The 20,947-nt window shown below is 48.8% G+C and overlaps 1 protein-coding gene across 1 annotated transcript; it reads right to left on the bottom strand.

Moving 5' to 3' along the window:
• Nucleotides 1–653: 653 nt before the first annotated feature.
• EMP1 (epithelial membrane protein 1) lies at nt 654–19,050 on the bottom strand. Its single transcript, XM_010988882.3, has 5 exons — nt 18,897–19,050; nt 5,541–5,653; nt 3,785–3,884; nt 3,532–3,672; nt 654–2,892 (listed from the first exon to the last, which is right to left on the bottom strand). The coding sequence occupies exons 2-5, from the start codon at nt 5,616–5,618 to the stop codon at nt 2,726–2,728; spliced, it is 486 nt and encodes a 161-aa protein (XP_010987184.1). The 5' UTR covers nt 5,619–5,653; nt 18,897–19,050; the 3' UTR covers nt 654–2,725.
• Nucleotides 19,051–20,947: the final 1,897 nt, after the last annotated feature.

Here is a 20,947-nt window from a genome sequence, read left to right as displayed (position 1 = left end):
TTTTCAGGCTCCGTTGTGTCTTCTTTTGTGCATTGCTCTGTGCAGTTATTTCATCCAAGACCACAGGGGACTGAAAGATTACCCAGTTCACATTAAAACCATTCTTACCATATTGGTGTTGACAGGATGCTGGGGTTCACAGCGCCTACCCTGCTTTCCACCCTTGATTCCAGCCTTTACTGAGCCCAGAAAGCATTAAAGCTTTCCTTCTCTCCTAGAGCCCATACCCCCCAGTTCATGCAACGAATGGGCTCCTGCCAATGTATGTGATGTGTGCCTTTGTGAATTGCTTTATATGTTGAAGACACATTAGAGGAGTTGATTATTTCAAAGAAAATTTACAAGTATTTCATTTCTTAATGTCACAAGCCATTCTGATTCAAGATCATAGCCTCTCTCTAATGGATCAGCTTATGAAGTTCCATTTTTTGCTGAAGAGGTTTAATTAAAGCAAGATAAAAACTATACTTAATAACATTCGGTTGTCTGAAAGAGTTATTGTAGAAATGCCTAATGTATTACCAGAAAGTAGCTTCATGTCTCAGATAAATGCCAAGTTGTCCAAATCAAACTGATTGACAACTCGATTCGGAATAAACACAGTTATTGGCCATATTGTTCTTACATTTTTTTGAAAGAAAACATTCACATGGTGAAGGGAATCAGAATCTGTTTTTATATACCTGGAGTTATAAACATTTGTATCAAAATATTTACAATTATAGTATATGAAATATCGATCTATTAAAGAAGAAGCCAAATACAGTACTAGAACAACCCACCAACGTAATGCAAATTACATGAAACATAAATGTCATGGAAACAAAGTAAAAGACAAGGGAATACATAGTTCACTCCAGTCATTGTGTGACTTTTTAGCACAAAGCTAGTATCTCTTTTGGATATATCTGATATGGAAGCCCATTTCCGCACATTAGACAACCTTCTATAATCGTGTGATCATTAAATCATAATTTTAAAGTTCATCATCTGACAAGTTTTGCTTGCCAACCGCTTAACCCCAGCCCAGACAATTTGGTGGTCTGCCCTCAACATTCCCTTAACCAGAATGAACACAAAGAAATATACTTAGTAATAGTCCTTTTACATAAATACCAGCAATCGTGGCAGAAGGAAAAGTATATAAGAAATGGGAGGAGAAGGGAGCTAGGAGAAACAAAGTAGGCAAGATGTCTCAGGTTCTCCCTAGGGTAGATCTTCTCAGACTGATAAGGGAAATGTCTTCCCCCCAAAAATAAAACCCTCCAGGCAGAATCTGAGATGGCTTAAGATAGCTGCACCAGGCCAGAGCCTGCTTGACCAGGAAAACCACACTACATGCTTCTAAGTCCTCTATAGAAACACTCTTGTGGAAACAGACAAGCTCAATTACCATCCAACTGGGCACCACAAGAGTTAGGGGGTAATTTTTTTTCTTAAAGAAAATATCTTCCCATCACCTGTATTTTAATTTCTCTCATGGAAATTGTCTTATTTTCCCGGAAGTACAGACACTCTGTTCTTATCGTGACTGAAATCTAGAATGTTTAATACTTGACAATTATATAGCACCTTTCACCCAACGATCTGTTGTTCGGTTTTGGTTTGCATGTGTTTTAAGAAGCTTCCGGAATTGCCCTGCCTCACCTGTGTTGCGGGCTGGGCAGGACCTCTGGAAGATGACCGCTCCAGCTCATGCCAAAGCGACAGCTGTCTCTGAGCCCAGGAGCCCTGATCCCCAACATGGATAACTGGATAAAACTTCCTCAAAAGTGTAGAATTTAGAGGGAGAGTAACAGATTGTGTTGCCAGGAGCTATGTCTCACGTTAGGTACTTAAAACGAACACTGATTGCACGGAGAGGGGATCCTAAAAACATAACCTAATATAGCCTTGTTGCGAGAGCACCCCTTGTCCCCGTAACTTGCATGGTGCTTCCACCACTGAATTGGTCATTAGTGGCTTTACAGAAACTTCAGGGAGCTGCCTTGGCTTTAAGCAAGAGGCCTAGCAAAGTCCACAGCAAGAGGTCTCCACGAGGGACAGCTGTGTGAGGTCTAGTCTGGGCCCTGACCGTGCCCCAGGCCTTCCACTGGGAAAAGCTGTCTTTCTCGGTTTGGCTAACCCACCAACTTGGCCTTAATCAAGACCTCCCTTCCTTCCATTTTGTCACAAATACCGCTGACTTCCACAGAGCTAACTGTCTGTTCTGAGGAGGGATGACGGCTCGCTGGCCCCGGGCCTCCTGCAGCCCCTTCACACTGCGCTGTGATGTTCTGCTTTGGGTCAGAAGGGCAGGGTGGCTCCCAGGTTTAGTATCCTCCGCGCAAAAACATCTGCTCTTGCCGGACCTTGTACCACTAGGTTAACGCGGGCCAGTAGGTCTGAGGGCTGCAGGGTGAGACCCGGAACTCACCCTCGGAAGTGGAGCCCGAGACGTGGCTGCTGTGGGGCCCCAGGCAGTGTGTGTAACAGAACAGCCGAGGGAGGCCCTCTGGCCCGCATCATGGGAGCATTCGTCCTAGCCCACGGCTTTCTCCCAGGGCGGGGGCTGGACAGCACAGGCCCCGCTCAGCAACGTTTGGGTTTCCGCCCCTCCCCTCTTTCTTCCCCTCCCCCACCCCCTTCCCTCTCTTGGTTTTTCCTACTTAGCGACTTCCACTTCCCTCCCAGATTCAACGGCTCCCTCCTCCCCACCCCCCAGATCCCCATTCATGGCTGAGCCTTATTTCTTTCTCAGGACCAGATAGAGAAAGCCAATGATGAGGCTGAAGCAGAAGCAGATCCAGGACAGGATGAAGGAATAGCCATGGTGACTCTCCTGCACTCCGGTTTTAGAACCGTTGGCATAGTGATTCGTGTAGATGGAGGCGCCCACCAGGATGCACAGCCCTGCAGGAGGGGGAGAAAACGGTTAGCTGTTGGTTTGGTTTTTTTAACATTAAGACCAAGGAAAAGATTTTATAATTTTAGAAAGAGCCTATTTCCCTCACGAGCAAGGGGAAAATGAAATCTGGCTGCTCAGCCCCCAACAGTGTGCCCTGAACCAAGCTCGATGGTTGTGTTGCTAGATCAGAGGTACTTGGGTTCTCACATTGGCACTGGTTTGTGTGTCTGTAAAGTAAAACCCAGAATCTCAGGTCCACCACCTGGCTTTCCTGACTGAGCCCCAGCACTTGAGGGCAGGCTGCCCCGGGGGTGCAGAACACAGCCTTTCAACAAACTGCATTCATCGCATGCATTGTGGTAGTGGTTTCATCTAAGGACCCCCACGTTCCCACCCCTTCACGTGTTTGTTATACAAGCTACCAATGGGCAGGGATAGTCGCCCTGGAGCCCCAGCTTTAAACAATGAAGCAGATAAGGGTTGTTATTCCAAGCAACTATCAGGGGTTCTCCAAAAAGAGTACAAAGAACCACAGGAGAAAACTGTGTAAGGCAATTTCGCAGCAGCATGTGCTCAGCTCTTGAAGCTGAACATCCACGCTCAGAGCGACGTGGAAGCTTTTTTCAGTGTAAACTGATACTCACAGCACACCAGCATGGTGGCCCCCGAGAGGAAGAAGCGGTTGCCTTTCTCCATGGTGAAGAGCTGGAACACGAAGACCACGAGGGAGATGACGGAGAAGATGATGGACAGGATCATGAAGGCCTGCACTGTCTTGAGGGCGTCTGTGGACACAGGGCGGGAGGGAGTGAGGATGTTAGGCTAACCAGTCCCCAGGGGGCTGGTCTCTCCCTGAGCGCGAACTGCCAGCCCCGAGTACAGAATCTTTGTATATACCTTCACCGCCATATGACAGGTCTCCCTGGCAGCCATTATCGGTAGTACAGTTTTTCCAAAGACCTACTGATACTGTTCCGTTATTTGAAACCATCCAGACCTGAAATCAGAAAGAAACAAAAAGTTGTTTAAAAACAGATCCTCTGCTCTACAAGAAAAAGAAACGACAGATCAGCCTGTGTCAGGACCAATTCTTTTTTTTTAATGGACAAATTAAATTTATTTGTAGACATAAAATAATCATATTCAATTATTTCAAAACCAAAATTTTCTCCCCAAACAATGTTTATTAAAGCAACATTTAAAAACGTAATATCTTACTTAAAAATTAACATAACCTGAATAATTATTCTTGGTACATTTTCACGTACTTTAGTCATGGCTTTGTCAAAATTATCTCTAATACTGTTACTGGTAGTGTTTTAAATATATATTTTTACCATGGGTTTATTAATTTAAATTTTTTTTTTCAAATACTCTTCAAAAGGACTGAGTCTTAAATATGATACCATATGTATACAGCTCAGCAGCCCTTCTCTTGGTGGAAATAAGGTCCCACTAAAACTGAAGTCACAAAAGTCCCAAGAGAAAAGTGAGAAAAGAGTGTGTGGAATGGAAAACAAACACCCAGCCTTGTCCACACAGAGTGTCCGTTAAAACACCAGTTATTGGAAAAGCAAGGCCCAGGGTGTCAGCTCGCCTGCCTGTTCTTGATTCAGTAAACAGCTGAGTGCCAAGCCCCATATTAGAGGCTGATAATTCAGACATTCAGCCCTTGGTATCCACTAATACAGTTTGAAGTCATTTATCAGAACTGTTAATCCTGAGAGACTTGGGGGTTGGCATACAGAATGGCTAAATGAGTCTGGAAGGGGCTACATGGGGGGAAGGTTCTGTCTCATCATGGTAATGCTTACATTAGCCCTGCTTATAATCACACCCACCCATGTTGGCAAAACTCTTCTACCTGAACTTTAAAACCCATTTATCCTTCAACTGCAACAGGGACCTAAACAGATTCTGGAGCCATCTTGGTCTGTCTAGTGATGGGTGGCCTTGGTTTTTGCATCCAAGGAGCTGCCCTGTTTTTTTCCTGAGAAAAGCACAATAAAAGGAAGTTGAACGCTGCAAACTACCACTAGAGGTCAGAGTAGCCCAAGGTTCAAAGAGAAGAGACTTGGCACCTTCCTATTTTTTGGTGGTTTTTGTTTGAGTTAATTCAGGGCAACCAGGCTAATCTTGCAAAATTCCACTTTCATATGCTGCTCTCTGCTCAGAACTTGAATTTGCTGGTCAGGCCACCAAAGTCTCTCATCCCCATCTATCCTTTTAATCAAGGTTCCCAGAAGGAAAGGAAGTTCTGCTCGTGCCACACGAATGTCCTCATTATGCCCTGAACAAAGTTTGTCCCTGTCACTTGGGCTCCTTGGCTGGCAAGCCTGCCTGGGATGCAGCCCCCTGGTCCATTTCCCCCCCCCCCCCCCGCATCTTTAGCAGAGAGAAGCCCCGCCCATCTACCCACCCTCCAAGCTCCCCCTCCACTGAGGAGCCTCACTCCGTTCCCCAGCCTGGCGGGATCACTCCTATAAACACTTGCTACTTAGTTGTTTGAAGTGCAAGTGTGTTTCTTTTTTCCCACGACCAAGCTGTAAGTTCACGAAGGGCAAGGACTGTGGCTTAAACCTCTTTTGTAGCACTTTACATACATATTCAAATAACTTCTGAATGAACAGATGTGCTAAAGAACACAACTCACGTTGGCGATGGTGGAAACAAATAACATGATGACGGTGGCAATGTGGACCACAAAGATACCAGCCAGTAACACCAACATCTTGGCTTTTTGAGGGCTTGGGAGTGAAGAAAGCTCTGAAAAGAAAGGCGAACACAAAAGGGAAAGGAGAGGTTAGTGTCAGACCCAATACAATAATTCCGCTTTCCCACACAGGTGGACGATCTGCTGAAACCAGGAGGAGTTGCCATAAAAAAACTATCACAATTTCATCATAAACTCCTGAAAACACTTAGGTAGCCCAGTTCCCCGGGTGCCTATTTGTCTATTTACATACATCTAAATGGAAATAATTCTGCCTCTGAGGTATTTATATGCTCATCCCTCTAATGCAGCCTGTTTCAAAACAAGAAAATTTTATGATAACTGTTATTATTTTATTTTGTTTGTGTTTTAGGGGCCAAAAGTAGGACTTTGACTTTTAAAAGGCCCTTGAGAGCTATAATTTCCAGATCTCTGTGCAACCAGGTCACATAAATTTCCATTTTCCACTAGGGAAGTGTCCACACTGCTGTCAAACTGCTCACCCAGCTATTTCAACAGAAGTGGATGCCTTCCGCAGAATTCCAGCTATTTCTCGATGCCCATGGACTGAGCAGGCTACTAATTTGATCCCGGATGAGATATAAAATGTGAGAGCCACAACGTCTATTATAATAATGCTGTTCGGTACTCAATAATGATAACAACCTAATTCCAATTTAATGGTCTGGTCACCTACTAATGGGGCATTTTAGACTTGTATCACTGCACCTGAGCCTGTGGGCTGTGTCGCAGTCGGGACTTTGCTGTTGGTCTGGGGGCAGAGGGTTTTATTTCCTACGACTCAGTATGACAGTTCCGGGGGCTTTTTAGAAGGAGGTGGCTTGAGAGACCACCAAACGTGCCTTCTGCTTGTGTGAGACATCGCCCCCAATTCCAGTCCCTCAGGCCTCATTCCCACAGCGGGTGGAAGGATGGGGAAATGATATAGATTAAGAATGTGCATGGACAAACAGAAGCGTTCAGCCATAATCTCAGCAGAGCAGAAGAAGGGAGCCCACTGATCGTAAAGCCTAGAAAATAAAGGAAGCGTGAAGGCTGCGGGAGGGGGAGGCGCTTTTAATGTCACATGCAAGAGGGCTTTGTGATGCCCAAGGCAGGTCAGGTGCAATGCGGGCTTGCGGGAACTTCAGAAGGAAAGGGCTCAGGTGCTTCCCACGCTAGGCAGGGTGGATGTGTGGCTGCCCCCGCCCAGGGAGGAGCTGGCTGTGCTCCTCCAGCAACTGTCCCACTTCCCTCTCTCCCTCCACCTAATTTAATTGAAGCTTTGAGTGCATCTGAGTCATTTTCACACTGGACCAGGTTACGTATTGGAGAGCACCGGTACAATCATTCCAACCCTTCCAGAGCTTTTTCTCTCATCTCCCTTTCCTCAGCAGGCACTCAGAATCTAGAATGATCTAGAGTGTGCCTCACTCCTGACAGGCCAGGAAGGAGAGGCAGACCCTGGTCTCCACTGTCCACCCCAGCCCATTCCAACCACCACTACCCTCCTTCCCCATCTGAGCACTTCCCTGCAACCTAGGCTCTTTTTGTAGAAATGTGTCCAATTCAACTGTGGATGACAAAAATGATGAAGTTTATCCTGCCGCTTCAGGGGAGAGCTTGGAGCTCTCACACCTGCCGTGAATAATCTCCCCGCGCATTCAAATTCGTTTTCGCTTCTCTCAGGTAGCTGCACACCTCCAACAATTTTCTGCTTGACTTTCATGCACAGTTAGAAGTTTCTGAATTAGACCAAGGTTGAGTTCAAATCATATAAAGTTGTTCAACCGTTTGGTCTCAGGGTCCTCCGATACGAAGTGGGGGCTGAAATGCTAATTGTGCAGGGAAGTGGGGGGGGGGGTCACATTGGATCATGTAGGTGGAGCTTCTAGCGCAGCCCCCAGCACGCGACAGATACTGCCGAGGTTGCATTGGTTGTGTTACCAGTACTACGATTATTACCCTACAAAACTGAGTCGCTGTTGCCAACCCAGCCCAGGTGGCGGTCACCACGCTGCGCCACGCCAAGTACAAGCGGTAGGATGTCTGCTATTCAGTTCACAAGGCTGTGTGTATCAAAACATTTTGGTGCCCTTAGGAATTGTCACTACGCCTAATCCTCGCCCCTTGAGTGCGGGGACCACGGGGAACACACCCTCGGGGATGAGGAGGAGAAAGCTCACCCTTTTCAGCCCTGTCCTGACCATCCTCTCCACATCCCCAAGATCCATCACTAGGTCCTGACCTCACCCCTCCATGGGGATGGGAACAGGCATGATTTAATTCCCTAAATGCAGGGAATTAATTTATTATATAATGAGTCTTATGTTTAATCCTCCTTGGGCCCTATAAATGACTTTTTTATTCCTTTGCTTCTAATTGACAAACATCCTCTCCCATTAGGGGTTGAGGGGCCAAGGACGGAATATAAGACACCAAGAGAAGCCTCTTAAATGGCGTGGAGGAAAATGTTATGTTTCCTCCCTTACCTGCTTCTAGGGACTGAGCTGGATTTTCTGTCTCCTTGGATTGCTCTGTAACCCTTCAAAGTCCAGTCTGATTCCTCTTGCCCCGGCTCAAGATCTCTCCTTTAAGACTTGAACATTATCCCCTTCCATATGCCCTGAACCTCCACCTTGGCGCATGCACCGTGCCCCCAGGGCACGGAGTTCCTGGCCACTGGACCTCCCTTCTGATCTAAACCACAGCCCCTCTGGTCATCATCCCCCCATGGAGCGCAGGCCGGGGGCGCGGGTGGGGGAATCAAGCGAGGAAGCGACTCCCTTTCAGGGCAGTTAGATTTTTGTAATCATATGCCACATCTTTTCACCAAAGAAAGGTGCAAAACATCTTGGATGAACAAGGGTTCTTCCGTGTACGGCACACACCGTTCTCTCTGCTTTGGCCTGCTGTGTTGAGCCAGAAGTCAGAGCTGTTTGGCTGCAGCTGTGGTGTAACACATAGAGGAACTGCTCCATCTTTTCATTGCCCCCAGTTTGTCGGGTTTTAATTAGTATCATCCATTATCAGCTTAGAGGGGCTTCCTTTCATTTCAGGGGCCCTCCCCAAGACATCTGGAAACAGAATCAACTGTCTTCTTAACTACCTGGCCTGGATCATTCCAAGATACCCAGTCCCTCTACTAGAGGACCCCCCCCCCAGCAGAGAAACCTGGTCCAGAGGGAGGTGGGAGGGGGAGAGGCAATCCTTGAGCTCTGCAGGGACCACGCTGAGTGGTACCTAAGAGGTGAGCGGGGACCTATCAAACAGTTTGGGTATAAAGAAGATCCTGTGCTCCTGAGACTTCCATCCGCCCGTTACAAGCAGTGCGGCCTTCGGAGAGCCTCACTCCCTGCCCTGCTGTGTGCCTCACTCCACAGAAAAGCACTGAAAAGAGACCGTTTCTGAGCATTTATGTCTTTGGAAGTATCGGCTGCTACAACTTTCCTTCCTGGCAGTATATTTCACTAACACAATAACTGGGTTCTCTCCAAAAGGCTATGAATGGTTCTCTCCAGTGGAAAGCACGCCCCTAGTCCTAGCCAGGCAACTCAAACCGGGGAGTAAAGATCAACAGAGCAGCGCTGCAGCTCTGAAGGGCTGGGCGCAGCACCCGCCTCTCAGAGCACCAGCGCACGAGGCAGTCCTCAAGTTTGTCACGTGGTGGTTGGGGACTTCCATAACCACATTATCTGTGGTGCTTGGAGTTGGCCCCAGGCCACCAGAGCCAGTGAATTCACAGCGTTCTCAAAGGATAGGCTGTCCACTGACTGTTCTGTGGCGGGTGCCAAGGACATGTTTCTCCACTTGTCACTCTAAGCAAAGCGGGATTGTTCCCTTTACCCTCAGCTACCCAATAGGTTTGGGACAGGGGTGGTCAGGGCTCCATGGGGCTGGGTGGGAAACTGAGAAACGTATAGGAGGCATGAATGCTGACTCTGGAGAGAAATCATGGTTAAGAGAAACGGAGGTTAGAGACGTAGAGCCACACACGCTCTCTGCTACCCTTCTCCTGTTCTCCCTTCTGCCCTAACGACAGCCCTGCCACTTCCCTTCCCAGCACCACCAGCTTCGTTTCTGACCACACTTCCCCTTTTCTTCCCTCATCCCCTGGGCCACATTAGAGCCGTGGTCTCTCCATGTTCCGGGCCCTGACGTGAGCCTCACAACCACCGCCCATTCTAGATCTGGACGAAGTCCTTTGCTCACAGGGGATCCATTACAGGCGGTGAAAATGGCCCTGACCATTTCAGCTGCTGGTGATTGGAGCTGGAAATGCCTAACTAATGTGGGGGATGGGGAGAACTGTCCTCTCTAGTTGGCTGCGTCCACTTGAATCTTTATTAGTTTTGCACCTCCTTTCAATACCCACTCCCCCCAAAATGAAAGAATCAAAGGAACACAGCCCTGAGACTGCCTTCCATCGCCCCTTTGCCTTTTTCAGGTAGCCTGACACTTTTAGGGCACTCTGACCATGAGAAATCAATCAGGCCTCTGTGGACACCCCCCTTTTTTTTTCTGTTGGGTAACTAAGACTACAGAGGTTTTGAGAATCATTAACTTCCAAAGGGACAGTAGGGGAGTTGAGATGTTGGTCATTTGGCTCCATGACTGCCAAGCTAGGGGTCAGATAACTTCTTCCTGCCCTGCAGTCTGTGTGTTTACTGAACGGCCACCAGAGTCTGGGGGAAGCAGTGCTGTGGGGTGGTCTAAGGAACAATCACCGGGAGCTAGACAACAAAACAGCGCACCAAAAACCTACTCCTCCAGCAAAGAAGTGATGGAAATCCTGGGCTTGAGTCACTGAAGAACTAGTCTGAGCCTGCGGGTGTCACATAATCAGAAACGGGGAGCTGGGAGCTGTGTGAGTAATGGGGGAGTCCCACAGAGCTCAAATGTCCATGATTCACCAGAGTGGGTGGGAGTCCCCCAGACAAAGGCAAAGTGGAGGCATCCTCTACCAGATGGCGCAGGAGAGCTTTCTGAGAAGCCAGAAGACAGCGCGGTCATTTCCCTGACAGCTGAAGACAGCCCAGGCTTTTCTGGGGAGACAGGAGCAAGGATGACCCGCTGCCAAAGTACCCACCGCTCCTTCCCCTCACCCCAGTTTTATTGCCGAAAACATCACAGTCAGTTCCTGCATTCTTCCTCCAGTATTATCTCCTGTGCGTTCCTTTCTTTCCACTCCCACTGTCATTGTCCAGTTCAGGACCATCAGCATCTCCCATGATCCTCTCTCTCAACTCCTCGCTCTTTTAGCACATCCTCTGTGCCACTGGGTTATCTGACCTTGTCCCTCCTCTGCTCAAAATCCTCCAGAAACCCCACCATCAATCAGGAAAGAGGATCCAAACATCTCATGCTGGACTGGGAATCCTAGGAATTCAGTTTCCCCAAAAAAGGTCTGTTTTTCCATCCATCCTCCAGTAACTACCTATCAATTTCTTTTCAAAGAAGCTCAAATTCTGCCTCCTCTAGGAAGCCTTCCCAGATACATAGGACAGAAGTAGTCATTTTCCTCCTGTTATTAAAACCACGAGTGGTAGCCCGCCTAGTAACAGTTATTTATGAAAATGTTTGGCTTCCCCACCCCTAAGATTCTAAGTTCCTGAAAAGAGAATCTTGTCTATGACAGGCACCAAATATCTGTTTAGTGAGCAAATAAATGAATCAAGGAAGACAATATTTTCTTCTCTGCAGAAAAATAATCAATGTCAAAGTGACTGAAGTCTTCATAATAAACAGCAGAATTCCAGACAGAAAATGATTCCCCTTCTTTATATATGTGAACTTTAGTCCTGGATTATTTTTAGAAATTATTTATGTGTTACCATAACTATGTATTAAGCATCTTACTGTAACACACTGTGAATATTCCCTAGTATCTTTGACATTTAAATATGCAAGGATATATACTTGTTTGTTGCCTTTTATTCATGTGGAAACAAGGGAATGCAAAGAAAATATCTTAAACTCCTAAACCCTATTTTGTGTACAGATTTAACTTTCCAACCTACCTCTTTAAATTATAGACTCTCTGGACTGAAATGGGGCTTTAAAATTCCTTCCCAATACATGAAACTGATCTACAACTCTACACCAAGGAACTACCTAAATCACGCTTAAATTCCTCCAGTCGTGGGGAGCTCACTATCTACCAAGACCCCCCACTTCCATTAGAAAAGTGCTGACCATGCATCAGAGCCTGCTCTTGGCAGCAGCTACCCTGATCTTAGTTCTGCCCTTTGTCTAATGCTTCCTCTTTAGCACTTTTCTGAAATGGCCACTCTACAGCAGACCTTCCAGGTTATCAGGGAATTAGCCAAGGACGTCACCTGAGATCCCCCCGATCTCCAGCAAGTCATAACACAGTCCTGAGATGCCTCGGCCACCTCCAGACGCGACTCTGTCTTTTCACTGATTGATGTTTTCCCCACAGTGAAATCCGCATCTCTTTCTGGATAACCGTGAACTTTGAAGAAAGTTTTCTCATCCCATCCAACCCAGATGCCTCCTCCCAGGCACTAGGAAAGCTGAAAGGCAAGGCCACGCCTGGTCATCTGCCCGTCCATGTCCTCCACAGCGTCGCACCCAAAACTGGGGCTGTGCTTCTGCAGACGCTGTGCAGGGTGGCGGCGCCGACGCCTCTCTGTCGTCTCCCCGTCCACATTACTTTGCTTTTGCTGGTTTGTTTTGATGTGTCTGTTTCCCACTGAGGACCATTTGGGCTGGCAGTATGGATGTCCATTTACCACAAAAGCAGAAAAGGAAACACTCTCTTTGGGGAGCAGCCATAGAGGATGTATCCGGAGGCAGAAAAGGCTGGGATTAAAGGCAGGCAGAGTGGATGAGACCTTGGATGACCATTGTTATTGTTGTTTTATGTCAAGTGTACTTTTCCATTCTAAATATTGTTTTTACGGAGGGGGTGGGAGGGGAGAGGCCTTCACGTCTCCGTGGGAAACATGTGGAGAAAAAGAATCCTAAAGGGCCATTTCCTCCTGCTTCTGGATGTCTGATGTTTGGGTGTGGAAGGAAAGCACGTCATCCTGTGCCTCGCCGTGTACACACCATGCCAGGGCCTGATGTGTTGGAGCACATGGCAGTTTTTTACCACCAGGAGAAACACCAATCAAGCAGCGAAAGTAACAGGGACCCACAGGCTTCCAAGAAAATGACTATTTTTTCATGGTCCTGGGATCAAGGGGACGGCATCTCCCAAACTTGGGCTCTCATAAGCGGGGGCTGTTATTGAAAGAGTGGTGTTTGTTTATCTGGCCCTGGTACAGACCAGCGTGATTCTCACATTGTTAGCGATGAAGAACGGGGTGGGGTCAGGGGGCAGGTAGGAAGACCAGCATGTTGTTTAAGGGCAAAAAGAGAGAAAGAAAGAAAAAAAGCACCTATTAGACAATCAGATTGTCATAAAAATTATGCCTCGGACTAACTGCTGACTTTGGGGAAGGGACATGACCTCTTTGGCCAGTGAGTCCTCGAGAGACACAGGATTGAGTAGTAAAGAGCATGGATTCCGGGTTCAGCTCCTGCCTGCACCACTTTTTTTTTTTTAATTTCAGTTTTCGTGAGGTCTAGTTGGCGTGTAGAATTGTAGGATGCTGGAGGCATACATCGCGGTGACGCCAGCACGTTCTACCTGTGATCTGCAGACCTCACAGCATTAGTGCGAGGACTGAAGGGCCCGGGCCTGACACGGAGCAAAGGCTGTTTGGTTGTTGGTTATTCTTTCTGTTCTTTTATGAAGAATGAGGGCCTAGGCCCGGCAGGATGGGCTCAAAGCTTCTCTGGCAGGATCTGAGGGCCAAGAACTCTGCTAAAAGCAAACCAGCAGCATGAATCTTGTTTTTGCAAATGTTCCCAAGGAGAATAACCTCTCTCTCTCTCATTTCCCCTTGTCTTCTTTTGTGTCCAGGGCGGGGGTGGATCTGGGCAGCATCTGCAAAGGCTCGGGCCAGACCTGGGCGGGGAGTCTGGGCCCAGCCCACGCCCCCAGGCCACAGCTGGTCCGGCCATCAGGCCATGTTCCCTGGGCGAGGACGGAAGCTCCGTTGTCTTCTGCTTCTGACGAAAGAGGAGTGTTCTGGCGGCCAGAATGTCTCGGAGGGAGAGGCTACCAAGATAATAAGTAGGATTTGGGAAGAAAATCAAGGTGTGGCCGAGCCCCATCGGCGCTTGGGCGGGCCCGACAATAGGTGGCGGCAGCAGGCTTCAACCAGCAGGGCTGGGGAGGCGGCAGGGCTGGGAGGGATGCGGGCACCTCGGGGGCACCCTCAGTGCTCGGGGTGGGCTGTGGGCTTCGTTTCTCTCCCTGGGGGCCATTGGTTGTTTCGAGGCTCAGCGGGGCTGAGGCTGTTCAGTCCAATTCCTTGACAAAGGAGGGAAGGCAGGTCCCCAGAGTGAAAGCAGAATCAGGGTGAAGCCCACCACTTTCTGTGAAGTAAGTGCAGACACAGGGCTGGTTTCATGAAACTAAACTTCTCTCCAAGTCCCCAGCTCCAGCCCCAATTATTTGAAAGAAGTCAAAGTGTCAGAGACCTCATTCTGCACTCAGCCCTGATCTGATCCTTCTGAAAAGGGAAGGAATGTCCAGCGGGGAGGGGGAAGATCACCCCCACCACCACCCCCGTTGGCACAAATACTCAATAGAAACTCAAATGTTGCCAAGCAACAAAGATTCTTCACGGTGTGGGGAGCACAGAATACTTGGCCCTAAGGACGGTCCTGAGATGTTGAGGACGGGGGTCCCCAGACCAGGGGAGAGGGAGTCAGGTGTGCAGCATCCTCACACATCTGCCTTGTTCTTTCTCCTCCTTGGCCGTCTCCTTCCACTTGCTCTTTCTCCCTCTTTTAGGCCTTTCCACCCATCCCCCTCTTTCCCCGCAACGCAACGCGCAGGCCTAAGGAAACACACGCAGCCCCCCTTGCTCCCCGCCCTCTTCCTCCTCGTACCTTCTCTTTCCTCCTCTAAGGCTATTCCCTGACCAGCCGCTCTCGACCACACCCTTAGGGCCACACCCTCCTTGACAAGAGGGTGGGGCTCCTCTCCCAGGACCAGCTCCAGGCCTCGCTGAGCCTGGTTTGGTTCCTGGCGAATCCCTTGCTGTTGTCAGTGTCTTAACGAGGCTTCGAGAGCCTAGCCCTTCTCCTCTGAGCTGGCGCCCTTTAAGTTTCATAAATCAAACCTCTTCCACTTCTTCGGGGAGCTGGGTGAATGCTCACTGCTCCCTGCCGGTAAAGCCCTCGGGCCACGTGCCTAAGGAATCTGGGTGTGTGTGAGCAGAGGAGGCCGCCTGGGTCCTCCAACCTCCCTAAGAAGCCTGTTCCCATGCAGCGTGCTGCTTCATGCCACTTCTCTACCAATTTTTATGGAGTAAACTCGCTGTTAGCCTGAGCCAAGGGATTTCTTTCTCAGAACAAGAATGGTGGGAACTTAGAACAAGAGTCTCAGAGCCACAAGGGGCAGAGACCCCCAGGCTCAGTGCCCTCCAGCCAGAAGACCTGCGTCCTGCCCACGACACTTAGCAGAGTCGGGACAAGACCACAGTCCCTCCGTCTTCCTGTTCACCCGTCTTGCACCTACCCGAGGATGCTTACCACCAGTTTCAACATGTGCCTCGTGAGTTCTCAACATTAATTATTCCCATTTGAAGGGAGAATTCATGAAACAGGCTCGGGAAATATGAAAACTGCCACAGGCCACTGGCACAAAGAACAGAGGAGTCCGTTTTAGTCCCCGAGAAATGCCATTTCCACAGCAGGGAGCAGAATGTGGAGCCAAATATTTTGTTAAAAAGGAAGAGAGAGAAGCAGCAATCCTCACAAGGGCCTCTACTTGTATCTTTGGGCTTCCGTATTAGTGGGTCTCCAGCTTAAATTGAGAGAAATGACTTGTAACCGGAGTGTTCCAAAGAGTGGTCTTAAGACGTGTGTGTTTAGGGCTGGGGTCTTAGGAATTCAAGCAAACTCCTAATTGGAAGCGTATCTGGGCTCCCTTGATTACTGAAGAGAAATCCAGGGTCCTCTGGGCACAACTGGGAAGAGTGACGGCAAAGGGAAGTTGATGGTGAGAAAATTCCAGTTGCTCACTAGTTAACTGTCATGAGCTCCTTTCAGGGGATGGGCATCCAGACTGCCCGCCAGCAATAGGACCGAGGTTACATTGGCTTGGCAGTCTGTTCCTGTACTTACGATGACAGGAGGGAACACTGTAGAGGCGTGAACACCATGAACTATGGACCAGGTTGAGGGACCAGCCCCGCAAGGCCAAGTGAGAAGCTGTTTCTGGTATTGGATTGATTTAACCATGACCTCGAGGGAGCAACTGGGTGTGTCGCTCTGAGCAGGTATATCTGAGAGTCCCACGTGTCTCTGAGCCTCCGTCCTGGGCAGCTCCATATACACACGCGTCAGCTAAAGAGGGAGCCGTATGCACGTGTTGAGAAAGTGAAAGACATCAGGATCCAGTCACTTGAGTGTGGACACCTAATGTGCAGAGTTTCAAAGCTTCAAAGCTTTCTGAGTCTTAGGTATTAATAATAACAATAATACAGATTCATCAACTTTTATCCATTAAATATTAAATGTGGGTCAAGTGCTTAGAAGATAAAGAACATTGAGTGGGTCAAGGACAACAAGAATGGAACAGGTATTTTTAGGACTGCGAAACTAGGAACGAAGTGCAGAAGTTACAGAGAAGTCAATTTTGCTGGATTTAAGAAACTCTCATAATTAGAGCTGTCCGGCAAAGGGGGTGAGCACGGAGGTGCGCTCGGAGGTAGCAAGCCCCTTCTCTGGAAACTTTAGGGAAATGTAAAATGCCCATCTGTCCAAGGTGGAATGAAAGTAAGATTTCTGCATATAGTAGGAGAATGAACGAGCTGACCTCCAAGATTCCTCCCAAGCTCAACGCCCAAAATCCAGGATGAAATGTAACTAAATTTGCCGTGTGCCCTTCTCTGAGGCCACTTTTTAGGTATATCCCCTATCAGGATCTGAGGAGTTTTCACCTCTAAGCCCTCTTGGTCTCTGACTGCTTTCTCTCCTCTGGTCGCAGTGGGTCTGGCGTGAGCCAAAACCCCCAGAGGCACCCACAGCCCGCCAGGAGGGTCTGCATCCCCAGAGTGGCCTCTGTAGGGCTCATTCCCTGGGCCCCCTGGAGTCTGGATGCCCCTGGGAACTGGATGGGCCACACCTGGCCTCGGACGGAAGCAGAAAGAGTTGAGGAAGCCACAGTCTTTTCCGCGGTCTGGGGAAGGGACGTCTTTCCTCTGCTCAGAGGCTGCCCTGTACTCCTGGGAGGCAGCCAGCCTCTGTTCTGGGATGCGATCTGCCCTGGGCTGATCCTTGATGGCCTTCTGCCAACTCCTGGGACAGTGTCGTATCCTCAAACAATGTAAAATCTGGGGGGGTCCTCGGACCAGGACACCAGACAGGACATCCTGCAGCCCTCCAGACAGCCCTCCACCCCCTCCCCGTTCTTCCGAGTCTGGGGTGGAATTCGATCCACCTCTGAGGGTGGGAGGCAGCAGGGAAAAACAACCCTCCCATTTCAGGATCCTCAAAGTCTTAGAGCTGAAATCCAGAAAAACTCCCACAGCCAAGGAACTCTCACTACTCCTGGGAGGAAGAGGGGAAAGCAGGAATCAGAAATGCATTTTCAAAAAATTGCCCTCAAACTCCAGGAAGTAACAGGCAGCACACTTTCTCATTTATATAACAACCGCGTAACGTGAAATGCCATGCAAATAATGAGATCCATGACGGTTTATGCCCCCAGAGCTGTCAGTACTTTCTGTTTGCTGACAGGTTAAACCTGGCCTTCTCATTTGAACCTACACAGACTCAGAGATTTGTACTAGCTTCGTAGAATATCATTACGATCCCCTTAATAATGGCTTCCCTAATCCACATCCATGTAATCCTGGACAAAATAAACATCTCAAGCAAATGCAGGAGCTCCTTGCACTTGTTTAATCATCCCGTTGAGGGCAGTTTTACCAGGAGCCTTGCCTGTGCCAGGTACACAGGCTGATTACATTTAAATCTTCTCTTTCCAAAGAACTGCTCTTCTCAAGGAAATGCCTAATTCCGTCAGACAAGCTGAGTCCTGTCATTCTCCTTGCCTTGTTTATGTGTGTGTGGTGGCGGGGGAGGGGGGGATACACCAGTAACTATGTTGAAATGGGCCACACCTCAACCAAAATGCTAACTGAAAAAAAAAAAAAAAGCAAATAGAAATCCCTCTTCTTTCTTTCTCCAGATTCCCCTCGTGATTAGCACAAGTGTTTGCATTTGTACAACAATGTTTTGGAAAGAGCAAGAAGACAAATATTCCAAAACAATCACTACCTTCCGTGCAGAAAAATCCCACATCCACCTAAAAACCAGAAATTATTTTAACATTTCTGATATGCCGTCTTTTCACTCAGCACTAAAATTCAGGGGTTTCTGTGGTGAAAGCACAGAACGATTCAACTTTTTTTTTTTTTTAAACAGGAACAGATAAAGTTCCGCTGCCCCACCCTCTCCTCCAAACCCAGTTTCCACATCTGGCCGAGGGGAGAAAGGACTCTGGAATCCACATCAGGCTCCTGACTCCACCAGAGGAACCCCTCCCGCATTTCATTTGAAACCCCACTCGGTTCCCTCTCCCTCTCTAACGGTTTTCTTTAAAACAAATCCACCCCCTCCTCCTATCCTGTGGAAAGAAAAAAAAAACACTGAAATTTAAACAAAAGTGAACAAGCAAGCCAAAGGACCACAGTAAAAGCAACCACACAAATAAACTGAAAAGCAGGTATCTCTCCACCATCACCCGCAAAAGACTAACAGACAGAGAAACAATTCAAGTCCTGAAGCACTTTGAGTCGAAACAGAGGAGCTGACAAGTCTGCCAAGTGCAGAATGCCATCTCCCAAATGCGCCGTGTTTCCTCCATAAGGAACACCTTGTCCCGGTGAGCTCCAAAGTCCCCCTGCTGTCACACCTTCAGGGCAAGCGCCCAGGTCCCGCAAGACATAATGACAGCCCGGCCCTGCTGATCTCCCTGAACTGCACCCCCACCACCTTCAAACTGTATTTTACTGAACCTTAAGGAAAAAGTTGTCTCTGTGTCCACTTGCAGCCAAAAGCTTGAAGGACACAGTTCAAGGAGTCATAGAAAAAATAGCAAAGGGAAAGAGGAAAAGCAAAGCTTTGATGAGGTCAGAAGGAGGAGAGCGGTGGGGAGGAAAGAAAGTCTGCCGGGCTCCCCCGCAGCGCGGGGAGCCGTCCTACCTGAGGGTCCAGCGGGCGGCGGGAGCTGGTGGCAGGCGTCTGCTCTCCTGGAAGTCTGTGCCTGCAGTGAGGGGAGGGCCGGCCTCCCGAGGTTATAAGTTTCCTGCGCTGCTGTGCAGGGTGTGTGATGGGCGGTTTCTTTTCACTGTGTTTTAAAGGAGTTTCTATGAATCAGTCTGGCTTAAAAAAAAAAAAAAAGTGCTGGTAAGCTACGCCCTGCTAAGTTGGCAGTCAGTCAAGGGAGCTGGGAGTGAGCCATCCATTCAGAGAAGCCCGCTGAGGCGCCCTCTGACTCAGACGCACAGACCACAGTGGAAAATGAGTGACACGGCTTCGAATGAGTAACAGGAGTCACACAAATAGATCTGTTTACCGAAGCCCATTCCTCCTCCCCAGAAAGGAGACTTGGTTGCCATGGATATAAGGCGGGTTATCGGCCCACACTTTCCTCTGGGGGGCAGGACAGGGAGGGAGGCAGCGCCCTGCCCCTGACATCCTAGCTAATCATCGCTTGACATTCCCATTCATCCTCCCCCACTGGACGCATCACGGCTGCTCGCAGTCTGGAATGTGGGGATCTACCTCTTAGCTGCTGCCCTGCCTGACCCCCGGCACCGTCCTGTGGGTGTCTGGAACAGCAGGCTCTGGAAGAAGAGGAGCCCTCGTAACCCTGCCCCCAGATGATAGAGGGCTGGTTGGACGGCCACTGGTCTTTAATTACGCTCTGTGGATGCCCATTTGGACTCCTCACATTCACGCTCAGGAGGAAGCCCTCTCGTTAAGAACTTTGCTCTCTGATCTCCAGGTAATAATCATCTGGACCTTGCTCCACAATTGAGCTTCCAGGCATAATCATTGCCACCACCTCCCTGCCCCACTCCTCTCTCACTCAGCGCTGGAGCCGGGAGGGGCCGTAGAAGTCATGTCACCCCACGGCCGGGCATCCCCTGAAGGTGAGACCAGCTGCTCTCCACTAAGCTGTGTGACTGCGGGCAGACCCCAGACCCACCTTGGCACGCCTCTGTTTCCTCGTGCATAAGTGGGGGCAGACGCTACCACTCACAGAGTCATGGAGAGAAATTCCCATAGAAAGCTTATAACAGCGCTTGGCACAGAGTCAGCTCTTGATAAATATGAACCAGTGTGTGTTTGATTGAAGAAGGAACTCAGGCCCAGAGAAGTGAAGTGATTGACCCAAGGAGAACAGCAAATTAGCAAGAGCAGCTTGATTCCAAGGTAGCCACACCCAAGCAACTCTCTTCCTGCTGTTCTCTGCTGCATCAAGACAACATATTTCGATTCAAATTATTCTTATGTGGTGATTTATTGATCCATCCAACCAAGACATCTGCACGTAGCCACACCCTGGGCGCTGTTCAGAACACCGAGCCACAGATGTCAGTGACAGCCCTGCCCTCTTGGCATTTATATTCCATAACATAATAGAAAAGGGACTGGCGGCTATACAACCAAATGATGATAAAATTAGGTGGTAAAATCAGGGTCACATTTATAAATGTTCCAAATCTTCCGCCATGAACCTACATTACTTCGGTTTTTAGGAAAAAATACTTTTTAATGGATAGGAGGGAACATTATCTGAAATAGATTATCTGAAGCACCACACACACACACACACACACACACACACACACACACACAACACACACACACACTCTCCCCATCACTCATTTGATAATAAAAATGCCTGTTTGAGAGAAGCCGCCGCCAGCAGTGGGTTAAGAATCCCATGACCTCTGAGCAGCCTAGGCCCTCCTGGGGGGACGGTGTCTGGTAGAGGGACCTGAAAACCCTCTCAGGCTGTCGGGGCAGAAGGCAGGCACGTCCTCCCCGAGCTGCAAGCTGCCACCCCACTCCACCCCCAGGCCTTCTCCCATCCTTTTTTGGATTGCCTTTCACCTCTAAGGCCTCCTGTCAGTCTCGAACTCTCTCTTCTCCCAGCAACATGAAGTGGGGCTGGGTCCAGGGGCAGAGTCCAAGGATGCTGAGGAGTATGTGGTCTGGTTGCATTTTTTAAAGAGAGATCTGGG

The sequence above is a fragment of the Camelus dromedarius genome, chromosome 25 (genome assembly GCF_036321535.1).
Source record: "Camelus dromedarius isolate mCamDro1 chromosome 25, mCamDro1.pat, whole genome shotgun sequence".
Lineage (NCBI taxonomy): Eukaryota > Metazoa > Chordata > Mammalia > Artiodactyla > Camelidae > Camelus > Camelus dromedarius.
The sequence above is the reverse complement of the archived record's forward strand: the minus strand, read 5'-3'. Positions and strand labels throughout refer to the sequence as shown.

Coding starts and splice junctions, on each gene's coding strand:
- EMP1 (XM_010988882.3), bottom strand. CDS start 5,618: ATGTTGGTGTTACTGGCTGGTATCTTTGTGGTCCACATTGCCACCGTC. Junction 3,885..5,540: donor TTGTTTCCACCATCGCCAAC/GTGAGTTGTGTT, acceptor TTCTGATTTCAG/GTCTGGATGGTTTCAAATAA. Junction 2,893..3,531: donor GGCCACCATGCTGGTGTGCT/GTGAGTATCAGT, acceptor CCCCTCCTGCAG/GGCTGTGCATCCTGGTGGGC.